The sequence below is a fragment of the Poromitra crassiceps genome, assembly GCF_964638095.1.
Source record: "Poromitra crassiceps genome assembly, chromosome: 2".
NCBI lineage: Eukaryota > Metazoa > Chordata > Actinopteri > Beryciformes > Melamphaidae > Poromitra > Poromitra crassiceps.
Window position 1 is genome coordinate 25,905,105 of NC_139624.1, and position 15,377 is coordinate 25,920,481.

General features: G+C 48.0%; 1 protein-coding gene across 1 annotated transcript in view; it reads left to right on the top strand.

Annotated features, from left to right (window-relative positions):
• The window catches only part of tbc1d30 (TBC1 domain family, member 30), a gene marked incomplete at its 5' end in the record, with an annotated part of 53,124 nt that overhangs the window by 21,762 nt on the left and 15,985 nt on the right, over window positions 1-15,377 (top strand). Inside the window, 4 exons of the mRNA XM_083632274.1 lie at window positions 10,170-10,231; window positions 11,101-11,166; window positions 13,093-13,218; window positions 15,060-15,245. Of these exons, the coding sequence (XP_083488400.1) occupies window positions 10,170-10,231; window positions 11,101-11,166; window positions 13,093-13,218; window positions 15,060-15,245 (440 nt within the window). The remainder of the gene's footprint in view (window positions 1-10,169; window positions 10,232-11,100; window positions 11,167-13,092; window positions 13,219-15,059; window positions 15,246-15,377) is intronic.

The window sequence follows — 15,377 nt, forward strand, 5'->3', positions numbered from 1 at the left end:
TGCACAGGCACAGTTCCCTCAAAACCCCAGAACGGACGGAGAATCGCAGCGTGGCTGGACAGAGGCACAGGACCGTGTCTGTTATAGATGTGGTGAGAAGGGGCACATCCAATACAGCTGCCCCTTAGCCATGGACTCCAGACTCCAGCGGGAGCACCCGCCGGGAAACGAGAGGGGGGCGGAGTAGGAAGAGGTTACTCCGCCCCGGACCTGACACATTCTCTGCCGTCGCCGGGCCTTAACAACTGTCTGGCTGAAGAGTGCACAGGGGCCCCTCAAGGGCCTGAAGTAGCAAGGGTGAAGGCTTCAATCAACGGGAGGCATGTTATGGCCTTAGTGGACTCCGGGTCTTCGGGAACATTCATTCGCACAGATCTTTTAGGGGAGGAGCTGCAAGTGAATCCTAATGTCCGCCCCTTCCTCACAGCGACGGGGGACAGGGCTCTCACACTGGGTCAGCATGCAGTGGTGGTGCAGGTAGGGGAACAGAGTTTTCCATGTCGCATGTGGGTGGCCGATATCCGTGAACAGTGCATTCTGGGGTTTGATTTCATGAAGGTTAATGGGGGGGTGGTAGATTGGCCACGGGGGACAGTGACATTTAAAGGCGGCACACCACTGCCTATGTTGTGGGGGGGGGCCCGGGACGCAGAAACGGGGGATGACGGGGATTTAAGAGAGTCAGCCTCAATGGGGGCGTGTCCGGGGGAAGCACAGACAGAGCACGTAGCGGATATAAAGGAAAGGCCGTTGCAGCCGGTGGGGGAGCACGATGCTCTGATGAGGGACCAAACACATGAGGGGGGGCTCAATATGTCCCCTCCAGAAGAGGAGACCCCTGCAGAGCCCTCATGGGAGGCCCTACCCCAGCGGAGGCACCGACCGATTGGAGTTCCTGCGGCTGAGACAGTGGCCGTGTGCGGAGCGGTGGTTTCCCCCACTCCCGACCCCCGGGAGGAAGCCGTAAAGACAATGTGGGAACAGAACAGAGAGGGACTCTCGGAGATGGAGCAGCGGCAGTTGCACGATGTGCTCTGGGAGTATCGGTCCGTTTTCTCCACCTCCCCCACAGACTTGGGCCGGACGCAATTGATTGAGCACGACATAGACACGGACAAGGCTCACCCCATCAGACAGCGGCCGCGACGTATCCCGCTGAAAAGACAGGCAGCAGCACAAAAGTGTTTGGAGGAAATGCGGGCGGCTGGAGTGATTGAGCCCTCAAACAGCGCATGGGTCTCACCGGTAGTCATGGTGCCAAAGAAAGATGTGGATGATTTGCGTTTCTGTGTGGATTTCCGGCCAGTGAATGACGTGACCGTCAAAGACTCCTACCCCCCACCCCGAGTCGACGATGCACTGGATGGAATCAGGGGCTCCGCTTGGTTCTCGTCGTTGGACCTAAAGAGCGGATACTGGCAGGTGCCACTGTCAGCTGCTGCCCGGCCCAAGACAGCTTTCACCACAGGCTCGGGATTATGGCAATTCACAGTGATGCCTTTCGGGCTGTGCAACGCGCCAGCGACCTTTGAAAGACTTATGGACAGAGTTTTGGCTGAGGTGCCTGCACAGAACAGAGAGATCTACCTTGATGATGTCCTGATACACGGACCGGACTTCCACACCGCTCTGGGGGCGCTTCGCCTGGCCTTCTCCAAGATACAGCAGGCGGGGTTAAAATTGAACCCGGGGAAATGCAAGTTCCTGCGCAGAGAGCTCATCTTCCTCGGCCACAAGCTGAGCGGGGAGGGAGTGAGTACAGTGGAGAAGAAGACTTCTGCGGTTCGGGACTGGCCAATGCCAACAAGTGTATCAGAGGTTAAGTCGTTTGTGGGTCTGGCGGCCTACTACAGACGATTTATTCCGGGGTTCTCGACGGTGGCGGCGCCCCTAAATTTCCTGACCAAGGATCATGTACGCTTCACTTGGGGCCCCGAGCAACAGCAGGCATTCGACGCACTCAAGGCCGCTCTGTGTCAATCCCCAGTGCTGACGACTCCGGATCCTGATGGAGAGTATCTGTTGGATACAGATGCGAGCAGAGATGCCCTGGGAGCGGTGCTCGCCCAGGTCACCCCTGAGGGGGAACGAGTGATCGCTTATTACAGCAGGGCATTCAATAAGGCAGAGAGGAACTACTGTGTGACCCGGAGAGAGCTGCTGGCAGTGGTGGACGCAGTGAAGCATTTCAAGTACTACTTGTGTGGGATCCACTTCACGGTTCGGACAGACCACGCATCGCTCAAGTGGCTCATGTCCTTCAAGGAGCCGGAGGGACAAGTGGCGAGGTGGATAGAGAAGCTGCAGGAGTACAACTTCTCTATTGAGCACAGAAGAGGAACCGTCCATACCAACGCAGATGGGCTCTCGAGACGGCCGTGCGGGACCGACTGCTCTCACTGCAATCGTGCGGATGCAAGGGAGGGGAGAGCAGAACTCTGTATGGCTCTGCGGCTCGACGACCCGATACACTGGGCCGGGGAACAGGACGCTGATCCGGAACTGAGGGTGGTGCTGGGGTGGTTGGCGGAGAATCGGAGACCAGAGTGGCCCGACATTGCAGCCGCAGGTCCTTCATTACGGGGGCTGTGGTCACAATGGGAGGGGTTGGCGCTGAAGGATGGTGTGCTCTGCAGGCGGTGGAAGGAGCCGAGTTCGGGCCGGGAGAAATGGCAGGTGGTGGTGCCTAAGGGCCGGCAGGAAGAAGTGCTGCAGTTCAGTCACGGCCGTCCGGGGGTGGGACACTTCGGGGAGAACAAAACGCTCAATAAGGTCAGAGAGACATTTTATTGGAGCACTTGCAGGAGGGATGTGCAGGCATACTGCCAGAAATGTGACCCCTGTGTGGCCCGCAAAGGTCCCACGGGACGAAGCAGAGCTCCATTACAGCAGTATCGGGTGGGGGCCCCTATGGACAGAGTGGCCGTGGATGTGCTCGGGCCTTTCCCTCGCACCCCGCGGGGTAGCCGGTTCGTTGTAGTGGCAATGGACTATTTCACAAAATGGCCCGAAGCCTATGCTGTTCCTGATCAGGAGGCAGCTACAGTATGTGAAGTGCTGATTGAAGGGATGTTCAGCCGGTTCGGGGTCCCCACTGAGCTACACTCGGATCAAGGGAGGAATTTTGAGGCGAAACTGTTTGCAGAGATGTGCAGACAGTTGTCCATACACAAGACCCGTACGACGCCACTCCACCCTCAGAGCGACGGGTTGGTGGAAAGGTTCAATCGCACCCTGGGGGTACAGCTGGCCCTGGTGGTGTCTAAAGATCAGAAAGACTGGGACTTACAGCTGCCGCTGGTCCTTCTGGCATGTCGCTCGGTAACCCAGGAGACTACAGGATGTACCCCCGCCCTGCTGATGCTGGGGAGAGAACTCAGAACGCCGCCAGCGTTGGCATATGGACAGCCGCCGGACGCGCCTCAGGTGCCCGCAGGCGTGGAGTATGCGTCTCAGCTGAAGGGGAGATTGGAAGTGGCGCACGAGTTTGCTAGGAAGCAAGCGGAGATGGCTGGAGTGCGGCAGAAGAGAGGATATGACCTGCACACTAAGGGAACGCATTTCCAGGCAGGGGACTTAGTGTGGGTATATGGGCCGAAGAGGACGAAGGGGAAATCACCCAAGTTGCAAAGCCACTGGGTCGGGCCGTGCTGTGTGTTGGAACGGATGGGGGAGGTGACCTACAGGACGAAGATGGCTCCGCGGGGGCGGGTGGTGGTGCTGCACCGCGATCGTCTGGCGCCGTACCGAGGGACGGGCCAGGCTGCTGATGGGAGGCCAAACAGGACGCCGCCACAATCACCGGGGGAGGGGGGTCAACTGGCGCCTCAACAGTCCCCGGGGGGTCTGCAAGCGGCCCCGGAGCCGTTGCAGTTGGACAGTCCGAATACGGGTCTGGGAGCGGGGACGGGGGAAGTGGACACTGGGGGGGAGGGAACTTCAAGGAGGGCCAGGCCCAGGAGAAGGAGGAGGCCTCCCCCGCGTTTAGGGGACTATGAGGTGGATTTCCTCGGGGGCGAGGAGTATTAAAAGGGGGGGGCTGTGTAACGCGGGGAGATGGACTTGGGGAATTGGGGAGGAGTGGGAAGGACGTTACTGTGTTCGGAGGTTCTGTTGGAGGGAGGTGTGTCCGTACGGGTATTGGCCGGATAGGAACGGGGTTGGAAAGACGGGGAAGAGTTAGAGTGTGACTCCAGGATGTTGTGAACGGTCTGACAGGAGAGCCTGTTCACTACGTTAGCTGCTGAACTGGAAGTGAGCTGATAGAAGCGGGTCTGACGCTAACGACAGCTACCGGCCAGCTGTCACGTTCGCCCGGCACACCTCCAACTCCGGGGTTAGACTGTACGCTGCGGCAGGTATTAAATACGCTCGGCTGAGCTAAAGTGAATGTCTGTCTCCTGCCTACTTTCTGCTAGCTTGTTAGCCACACCGCAATGCTACAGTATGCATAATACCAAGGAACATCAAACTAATGCTACATGTTACAGGAGGGGAATTCAAGAAAAAAAATGCTTTTCTGCAATTGTTTTTTCTTTGTATTGCAGGTTGTTTGGCACGATCACCAGCTGGTCAAAGTTACCTCTTATATTTACTACTGCATCACCTGTGATGTTGCTTGTAGTCTAGTAGGAACGGGGGTCCCCGCGCACCCGAAAGATATATTTTTCGAACATAGATTTTTGTACTCCTCAAGGTGTCTAATAAACAAATTTTGTTGTTACCCCGTTGAAATAGTGTCCCATGGGTCCGTTTGGCGGCCATCTTTGCGGGCATATTGCGATGTCTGATGAAAATGGATAAGGGTCATAACTTTTGAACTAGACGTCATACAGAGACAAATGACACCACTTTTCTGTATGATTTCTGCATGAGGAGTTGATTGAGAGGGTTGTTTTAATGATTTTAACAGGTTTGGTATAGTAAAACTCAAAAACATTTGAAAAAAGTGTCTAATTTACTCTCAAAATCTTGCAAAAGAAATATATCTACATATTAGTCCATGGGCCAGAAGGGTTGGGAATAATGCTCATATTGATTTTTGGCAAGGTATACATCTCTAGAGTTAGAAAATATGTGAGAGCATTGCACCAATGGTAGCTAAATGTGTGTTATCACTCGATTTATAACACCATGCAAAACATAATAGTTGCGGGACTTTTAGGGACATTTGAGGCTAAGTTCATGCAAATCAAGTCTAAAAGCACCAGATTTTGCCCAGAATTAGCCCAGGGCATGCTCTAACAAGTGAGCCAGAGTGCCTGAGCCGGTGACCCACGGGGTCACCATGGCGGCCAGATCCAATATGACCACTGTCCGAAAAAGATTTTGGCTATAACTTTTGAAAGAGATGAGCTAGAAATACAGACTTGGTGTATATCTTATGTTTTTTGACCATTAGAAAGGTGTTGGAATGCTTATCTTTACTAATGAAGATGTGTGTGGACCCCTAATCTGCATATTTCCAAGATGGCGGCTACCTGAATATGAGTTTTACCATAACTGTTGATGCTTTTAGTAAACTCTGTGTCCATTTTATGGTTTTTGAGTTTTAGAAACACATTGTAATACTCAGATTTATGATTGAATCTATCTATAGCACTCTACTTTGCATAGTAAATAGGCTACCAATATGGCTGCTATCCCATTTCTTTTTTACATACACTTTTGTAGTTGTAAGAATGAGTTACCATCAAACTGGTGGAAACAAACAATCTACAGTATTTATCTTACATATTTTATTGAAACAATTAGTGAGTAACACTTAGGTATGTCCATGGGTTGGGGGGGTTAAGTTAGATTGAGTGTAAAGTGTTTTTTGTTTATATCCTTATATCCACAGCCAGATTAATCAAATATTGTTGTCTTGACCGCATTGTTGGTACAGGCACTCTTGCATCCACATTGAGGTGCCACGGGCTCCAGCTTTACAGCATTCACAGCACCCACTACATGACTTTTTGCAGCTGCAGCAGAGAATGATGACTCAGGCTTTACTGGCATCTGAAAGATGGGTCCAGTAAGGTTCCCAAGTCTTGGTCATGGGAGTCCCAGTACAGCACCAAGTACTGAACTCTGGATATTTTGCTGGACAGAGGTTGCCTGATTCCAGTAGAAGCTGGTCTGCAGCAGTCCCCATTTGCAATGCTGAATCAGTGCATCTTCGGTGGGAGGCAAGTTCTCAAGGGACTTGGTACCATTTGAGAAAAGCTGATGTCTGGCTTCATCTACAGTACTTGGCTGGAGACACAGCTCTTGCTGGACATGACAACAACCATAATGCTTCCAGTCTTTGGACATGGACATCTGAGTTGATCGGTTCAGGTTCCAAGGTGAAGGCGTCCACGGTCTCAGTGAGATCCGATGTTGCTTCCCAAGCTGCCCATCCACTCCTTTTCCCATAGCCCTGGAAGGCTGATGTAGTTTCACATCATTTTAGCACATGGAAGAGATGTAATGCCAGTGATCTCTGGGGACCAAGAACATTGCAGATTTTGTGAACATAAATGTACTTTCCACATGGGAAGCCGATCCAGTGCTCTGTGAGGCCTAATGTGTCAAAGAAGCGTATTGCAAGTATTACAACATCACTGTCTGACGTATGGATCCTGAGTTTCTATGGCTACTGGCCCAGCATGTGCCAGGTGCTATAAATCATTCTACTGTAGTGTCTGCTTCAGGATGGTTACAAGGCTGAAGTGCAGATATGTCATATTCAGATCTGTTGGAAAGTACAACATCCTTCTTGGTAGAAAGGAGGAGTTCATCCCAAAACCCTGGTCGCCCTCACCTTGGGGTTGTCATGTACAGCAAAAGCTGTGGCTCCAGCCAAGTAGATGATGCTAGACATTGGCTTTTTTCAAATGCATCAAGAGAACCTGCCTCCCACCCAAGATGCACTGATTCGGCATGTAAAATGGGGACTGCTGCAGACCAGCTTCTACTGGAATCAGGCAACCTCTGTCCAGCAAAATATCCAGAGTTCAGTACGTGGGGCTGGGACTGGGACTCCATAACCAAGACTTTGGAACCTTACTGGAACCATCTTTCAGATGCCAGTAAAGCCTGAGCCGTCATTCTCTGCTGCGTCTGCAAAAAGTCATGTAGTGGGTGCTGTGAATACTGTAAAGCTGGAGCCCGTGGCACCTCAATGTGGATGCAAGAGTGTCTGTACCAACAATGAGGGTCGAGACAACAATATTTGAGTAATCTGGCTGTGGATATAAGGATATAAACAAAACCCACTTGTCATCTGAAGTCTTTTATGCAAAATCAGTCACCCTGGTAAATCAAAAGGACTGAGCACTTCTAACTCAATTCAACCTATGGACATAAGTAGGCTACTACTCACTTGTACATATACATGTAGGCACCAATATATGTTTTGTTCTGTTGTTTTTGTTTCTGATATTGTAATATTTTGTTCAAATTCTAAACACCTTTGATCAGTATTGATAGCATTTCCCATTTATGGAGAGCATTGATGCACAGACTGGCTATTACCTGTATCAATGGGAATAGGTTCTACTCTATTTGTCTAATTGTTTCAATAAAATCTGTAAGATACATACTGTAGATTGTTTGTTTCCACCAGTTTGATGGTAAGTTATTCTTACAAGTCTACACTCAATCTGGGTGAAAGTGTATGTAAAAAAGAAAATCGGTTAGCGGCCATATTGGTAGCCTACTTACTATGCAACGTAGAGTGCTATAGATAGATTCAATCATACATCTGAGTATCACAATGTATTTCTAAAACTCAAAAACCATAAAATGGACACCGAGTTTACTAAAAGCAACAACAGTTATGGTAAAACTCATATTCAGGTAGCCGCCATCTTGGAAATATGCAGATTAGGGGTCCACACACATCTTCATTAGTAAAGATAAGCATTCCAACACCTTTCTAATGGTCAAAAAACATAAGATAGACACCAAGTCTGTATTTCTAGCTCATCTCTTTCAAAAGTTATAGCCAAAATCTTTTTCGGACAGTGGTCATATTGGATTTGGCCGCCATGGTGACCCCGGGGGTCACCGGCTCAGGCACTCTGGCTCAATTGTTAGAGCATGCCCTTGGTTAATTCTGGGAAAAATCTGGTGCTTTTAGACTTGATTTGCATGAACTTAGCCTCAAATGTCCCTAAAAGTCCCGCAACTATTATGTTTTGCATGGTGTTATAAATCGAGTGATAACACACATTTAGCTACCATTGGTGCAATGCTCTCACATATTTTCTAACTCTAGAGATGTATACCTTGCCAAAAATCAATATGAGCATTATTCCCAACCCTTCTGGCCCATGGACTAATATGTAGATATATTTCTTTTGCAAGATTTTGAGAGTAAATTAGACACTTTTTTCAAATGTTTTTGAGTTTTACTATACCAAACCTGTTAAAATCATTAAAACAACCCTCTCAATCAATTCCTCATGCAGAAATCATACAGAAAAGTGGTGTCATTTGTCTCTGTATGACGTCTAGTTCAAAAGTTATGACCCTTATCCATTTTCATCAGACATCGCAATATGCCCGCAAAGATGGCCGCCAAACGGACCCATGGGACACTATTTCAACGGGGTAACAACAAAATTTGTTTATTAGACACCTTGAGGAGTACAAAAATCTATGTTAGAAAAATATATCTTTCGGGTGCGCGGGGACCCCCCGTTCCTACTAGACTATTGGCTCATTCATAATACTAGTATATTATTATGGCCAGCCCAAGCCACTTGATTGATATCATTCCATGCAGAAACTTAAGTCCGGGTTTTAGCATCCTTGGGTTGTTTCGTGAAAGGTGCTTTATAAATCTAATTTATTATTATTATTATTATTATTAAAGGTACAGGACAGACAAAGCCTGTCTTTATTTGTCACAATTCACCAATGCATGCACATACGGCACGCAATACACACACACACACACACACTTAGAGGAGCTGTGAAATTTGACTCAGCATTTTTCCCATCCTGGCTCGTCCTCCATGGTTCAGGCCAGGAGCGGTGGGCAGCTGCAGTGAAGTGGTCAGGGAAGTGTGTTTGAATGAGTGAGAGACGGAGGGAGAGAGCAGTGGACCGGTGTTAGATTATAGACTGGGTAGGCTATTAGTGTTACTGTTGTTTTTGTTATGTTTCAATTAAGAGTTTTATTGTGCCATGGATGGTGTAATTGCTGTTTCAGATGCTTTCCCGCTCAGTCAAGGGGAAAAAGGAGGGGGGGGACAGACGTTTTGGCATGAAAATTGTCACATTTAAAGATATCAAATATCAGCAATTGGGAGCATTAATATGAGGATGTCAGTATGGTATCAGCATTCAAAAACCCACATTGCTCATATGGGTACAGCACAAAATAAAGGGTTTCAGCTGGACTCAAACTCACATCTTAAGACTTATGGACCATATCTTACGCCCAAGTCTTAGTGCAAAGGCAAATCTTTGCTAGTTTCTAGCACTCACAATTGAACTTTTTGTTGGTAATTAAAAGAGAAAGGGGAGATTTTGAGTGCTACTGTAGAAACGAGCACAGATTTGCCCTTGCACTAAGACCTGGGCGTAAGATACTGTATGTGCTGGGGTTGACCTGGGCGTAAGATAGTGTGTATGCTGGGGTTGACCTGGGTGTAACATAGTGTATGTGTTGGGGTTGACCTGGGTGTAACATAGTGTATGTGCTGGGGTTGACCTGGGCGTAAGATAGTGTATGTGCTGGGGTTGACCTGGGCGTAAGATAGTGTATGTGCTGGGGTTGACCTGGGCGTAAGATAGTGTATGTGCTGGGGTTGACCTGGGCGTAAGATAGTGTATGTGCTGGGGTTGACCTGGGCGTAAGATAGTGTATGTGCTGGGGTTGACCTGGGCGTAAGATAGTGTATGTGCTGGGGTTGACCTGGGCGTAAGATAGTGTATGTGCTGGGGTTGACCTGGGCGTAAGATAGTGTATGTGCTGGGGTTGACCTCGGCGTAAGATAGTGTATGGGCTGGGGTTGACCTGGGCGTAAGATAGTGTATGTGCTGGGGTTGACCTGGGCGTAAGATAGTGTATGTGCTGGGGTTGACCTGGGCGTAAGATAGTGTATGGGTTGGGGTTGACCTGGACACAAAGAAATCAGCTGGATATGTTCTAAGATTGTTCTCACACCGCATCTCTTGTTTGTTTACAGGAGTTGACACAAGACTGAAGTTTACCATTGAACCGTCGCTGGGGAAGAAGGGATTCCAGCAGGTGAGCTTTTCTGAGCCCGGTGGGATTCACAGCTGGTCGTTCATCATCGCCCGGGCCATTCGTCGTCGCCCTGGCCCATTACCCGCTACTCCTTGTCTGCTTGTCGCCCCAAATTATTAGATTAACTATAACTGAAATAACTAAAATAAAACACTCACTGAACCTCCCCCCCAAAGTGTTTGAGACCCCGTGGGGAGGCCCACCTCCCACTTTGGATACCTCTGAGCTGGACCTCTTGATTGTTAGTGTTCTGGTTAAGATTAGATTAGAGTAGAGTAGGACAGGGCAGACTAGGCTTTAGATTAGCTAGATTCCCTGTGTAGGGCTATACAAATAAACTTGACTTGACTTGACCCCCATTCGTACACACCAGACGCGTCTCCGACACTGAAGCAACGCCTCACGGCGTCCTTGTTAACAGGGGCGACCGACCACACAGCGCGTCGCCTCGTGACGCATGCAGCAAGAGTTTCGGTGTCGGGTCTATATTTGACGCGTCACGCGAGTGGCCACGTGCAGCCAGGCATGAAGTCAATACAAGTTGTGACCGGCGAGCCGAGGCGTGGAGCAAAACAGAGCGCTTCTGGTGTGAATGGCAAGGCTCGAAGCTTCCGTGACGCGCTGCTTCAGAGATGCTCCTGGTGTGTGCCGGCCATAAGTGTTCTGTGAAGGAGGAGAGGAGAGAGAAGAGGGTGGGGGAGGGGTGCTGAATGCAAGAGCCAAGAGGGAGTAGAGGTTAGTTGAGTATATACAGGTATAGGTCAATTTGATTGGTCGTAGCTGTGGGAGGCGTGGTTGGGATGTGGCCCTGCCCCTGAAACTCGCTTGATAAGCTTCAATTTGAAATGTGTGTGTTTTCTTCCCTGCAGTGGTACGATGCCCTTAAAGCGGTTGCTAGGCTCCCAACTGGCATCCCCAAAGAATGGAGGAAGAGGGTAAGTCAGTTTAACTTTCAGTCCACACTTTTATCTCATATACAACTTAGTCTGTTGAGAATGGAACCTTTAACCCTGTAAAACGTAGTGTACCTATGCATAAAGAATCTCCTATATAAAAGGGCATAAACAAGGTCGTCGAGTAGAGACGGCAGTCTCAGAGAATAATGAGACTGCACTAAAGTATATAGAGGCACTTTGTCTCCAACACACTCTATTCATGATACATTATCGCTGTATCTGTCTATTCAGATGACTACAGTAACAGTAACAATAATTAATAATCATAGAGAGAGCAGTATGTATAATGCTGGATATTCTAATCCAGAGATCGATATCTCAATATCGGTGTCTTTTCTACTTTAGGTGTAGACATAGAAGTAGTATACAGTCACTGGTGGACAAACTCCCTTACTTGAGTCAAAGTATAGATTAAAAAAATACTTAGTATTCAAAGTACATTTTCTTTTTCTAATGCCATTTACAGAACCTAAGGCCTCTGAATCAGCCTGCTGAATGCCCTTGACTTGCTTCTACAACCTGTAGAATAAAAAGCTTGTAGGATATGATCACTGCCCAATCTGTAATGTTAGCTCTACATCCAGCATGGAGGTAACACTGCGTTACATCCAGCATGGAGGTAACACTGCGTTACATCCAGCATGGAGGTAACACTGCGTTACATCCAGCATGGAGGTAACACTGTGTTACATCCAGCATGGAGGTAACACTGCGTTACATCCAGCATGGAGGTAACACTGTGTTACATCCAGCATGGAGGTAACACTGTTTTACATCCAGCATGGAGGTAACACTGCGTTACATCCAGCATGGAGGTAACACTGCGTTACATCCAGCATGGAGGTAACACTGTGTTACATCCAGCATGGAGGTAACACTGCGTTACATCCAGCATGGAGGTAACACTGCGTTACATCCAGCATGGAGGTAACACTGTGTTACATCCAGCATGGAGGTAACACTGCGTTACATCCAGCATGGAGGTAACACTGTGTTACATCCAGCATGGAGGTAACACTGTTTTACATCCAGCATGGAGGTAACACTGCGTTACATCCAGCATGGAGGTAACACTGTGTTACTGTGTGGAGGTAACACTGTGTTACATCCAGCATGGAGGTAACACTGTGTTACATCCAGCATGGAGGTAACCCTGTGTTACATCCAGCATGGAGGTAACACTGTGTTACATCCAGCATGGAGGTAACACTGCGTTACATCCAGCATGGAGGTAACACTGTGTTACATCCAGCATGGAGGTAACACTGCGTTACATCCAGCATGGAGGTAACACTGTGTTACATCCAGCATGGAGGTAACACTGCGTTACATCCAGCATGGAGGTAACACTGCGTTACATCCAGCATGGAGGTAACACTGTGTTACATCCAGCATGGAGGTAACACTGTGTTACATCCAGCATGGAGGTAACACTGCGTTACATCCAGCATGGAGGTAACACTGTGTTACATCCAGGATGGAGGTAACACTGTGTTACATCCAGGATGGAGGTAACACTGTGTTACATCCAGGATGGAGGTAACACTGCGTTACATCCAGCATGGAGGTAACACTGCGTTACATCCAGCATGGAGGTAACACTGCGTTACATCCAGCATGGAGGTAACACTGTGTTACATCCAGCATGGAGGTAACACTGTGTTACATCCAGCATGGAGGTAATACCGCGTTACATGTTGGAGAAAGTGAAAAGTAGGCCTACAATATTTGTCTTTCAAATGTAGTGGAGTAAAAGTCATAAGTTTCCCACCCCAAAAATACTCAAGTAAAGTGCAGATACTTGAAAAATATACTTAAGTGCAGTACTTTGTTACTGTCCACCCCTGTACACGTACAGTATATTATCCTCCCTTTTAATATGGTGCCTTGTGTATCTGGTACTAGGTGTGGCTTACCCTGGCAGACCAGTACTTCCATAGTATCTCTATTGACTGGGAGAAGACGCTTCGTTTTGCCTTTAACGAGCGCAGCAACCCGGACGATGACTCCCTCGGCATCCAAATCGTCAAGGTAACCAGACAGTGTTTGTATCTTGGGGGTTAGGGGACCTGTGTGTGTGTGTGTGTGTGTGTGTGTGTGTGTGTGTGTGTGTGTGTGTGCGTGTGCGCGCGCGCGCGTGCGTAAATAGGGGGATGGGATGAATGTGTTTTGAGTGTATACTGTATATGTCCTGAGTCAGCAGCATTGAGGTCCTAGCATTTTTGAAAGCCCCTCTAGTTGAATGCAGGGGTGCTTTTTTATATCTAGCCCAGAGCTCATCCAAACATGATACTCCTCCAGCCATGTAGAGATCAACCAAACATGATACTCCTCCAGCCATGTAGGGATCAACCAAACATGATACTCCTCCAGCCATGTAGAGATCAACCAAACATGATACTCCTCCAGCCATGTAGGGATCAACCAAACATGATACTCCTCCAGCCATGTAGAGATCAACCAAACATGATACCTCCAGCCATGTAGGGATCAACCAAACATGATACTCCTCCAGCCATGTAGAGATCAACCAAACATGATCCTCCAGCCATGTAGGGATCAACCAAACATGATACTCCTCCATCCATGTAGAGATCAACCAAACATGATACTCCTCCAGCCATGTAGAGATCAACCAAACATGATACTCCTCCAGCCATGTAGAGATCAACCAAACATGATACTCCTCCAGCCATGTAGAGATCAACCAAACATGATACTCCTCCAGCCATGTAGAGATCAACCAAACATGATACTCCTCCAGCCATGTAGGGATCAACCAAACATGATACTCCTCCAGCCATGTAGAGATCAACCAAACATGATACTCCTCCATCCATGTAGAGATCAACCAAACATGATACTCCTCCAGCCATGTAGAGATCAACCAAACATGATACTCCTCCAGCCATGTAGAGATCAACCAGGTACACTTAATGCAGCCAATTTCCCATCAGACATGAACAGTCACTGATGTCATGTATTGTAACTAGGTTTGTTTTTGAAGGTGGATACCAATAGACATGAACAGTCACTGATGTCATGTATTGTAACTAGATACCAATAGAGGCTACCGCTACCCACAAATATTGGTGGCACAAGTATTCGGGTTTTTCAGACCCTGGAACTCTCCATTAAAACTCAGGATCATCATAATCAACATTCAGGCATATTGTCTAGAAGCTGATTAAAATGTTGCGTTTGAGTGCATTCAGATTAGGGTATGATATTGATCAGTTATACAATACATATGCAATCAGTCAATCTGCATCATCATACTGTGTCATCAGAGGTGGACGACACTGACTGGCTACGTTTTAACAGAAGGCCAAAATTGGCCGATTTTGCAAACCAATATATTGGTCTAACATTAATTTGCACTTGTCCTTTAAGGAAAATTAAGGAAATGAATTGCCAGGTGATAGCTGGGCAGTGCAGAAACCACAGCAGTGAGCACTGAGCAACAAAGATATAGAAAAAAATGTAAAAGAAAAAAGCAGATTGAACAGCAAAAGAAAACAACACATACACACATGCTAAAAACCAGGTGATTGGTGTACCTGAGGCATTAGCACAGCTGTTTACATGAACACTTACTGTACTAATTACTGTATGTGACATATTAATAAGATGTCCCTTGAAAGTGTCCATGCTTGAGTTTGATATGACTATTTTAGAGCAGTGTCCTGTGGAGGATATTTGCTCTCAGCTGTTGACTCCATCATGGAAAACATTACAGATGTTTTCTACTTCCCAGTGACTCACACATTCAACAGAGTAGCCTAATGCCTCTTCCCATTAATGGAGCAAAGTCCTCTCTCTCTCTCTCTCCCTCTCTCTCTCTCTCTCTCTCTCTCTCCCACTGTGCACAGGACCTCCACAGGACAGGCTGCAGCTCCTACTGTGGTCAAGAGGGGGAGCAGGACAGGGTGGTGCTGAAGAGGGTGCTGCTGGCCTATGCCCGCTGGAATAAAACTGTGGGCTACTGTCAGGGCTTCAATGTACTGGCTGCACTCATACTGGAGGTGACAGAGGGTGACGAGAGTGATGCACTTAAGGTACACACACAAACATACTGAGTGATGCACTTAACACATTCAGTGCCAAGGACGTCTGTGCACGTCCTAAAAAAAAGTAACGTTCAGTGCCAAGGACGTCTGTGGACGTCCTAAAATCATAATTCATATTAT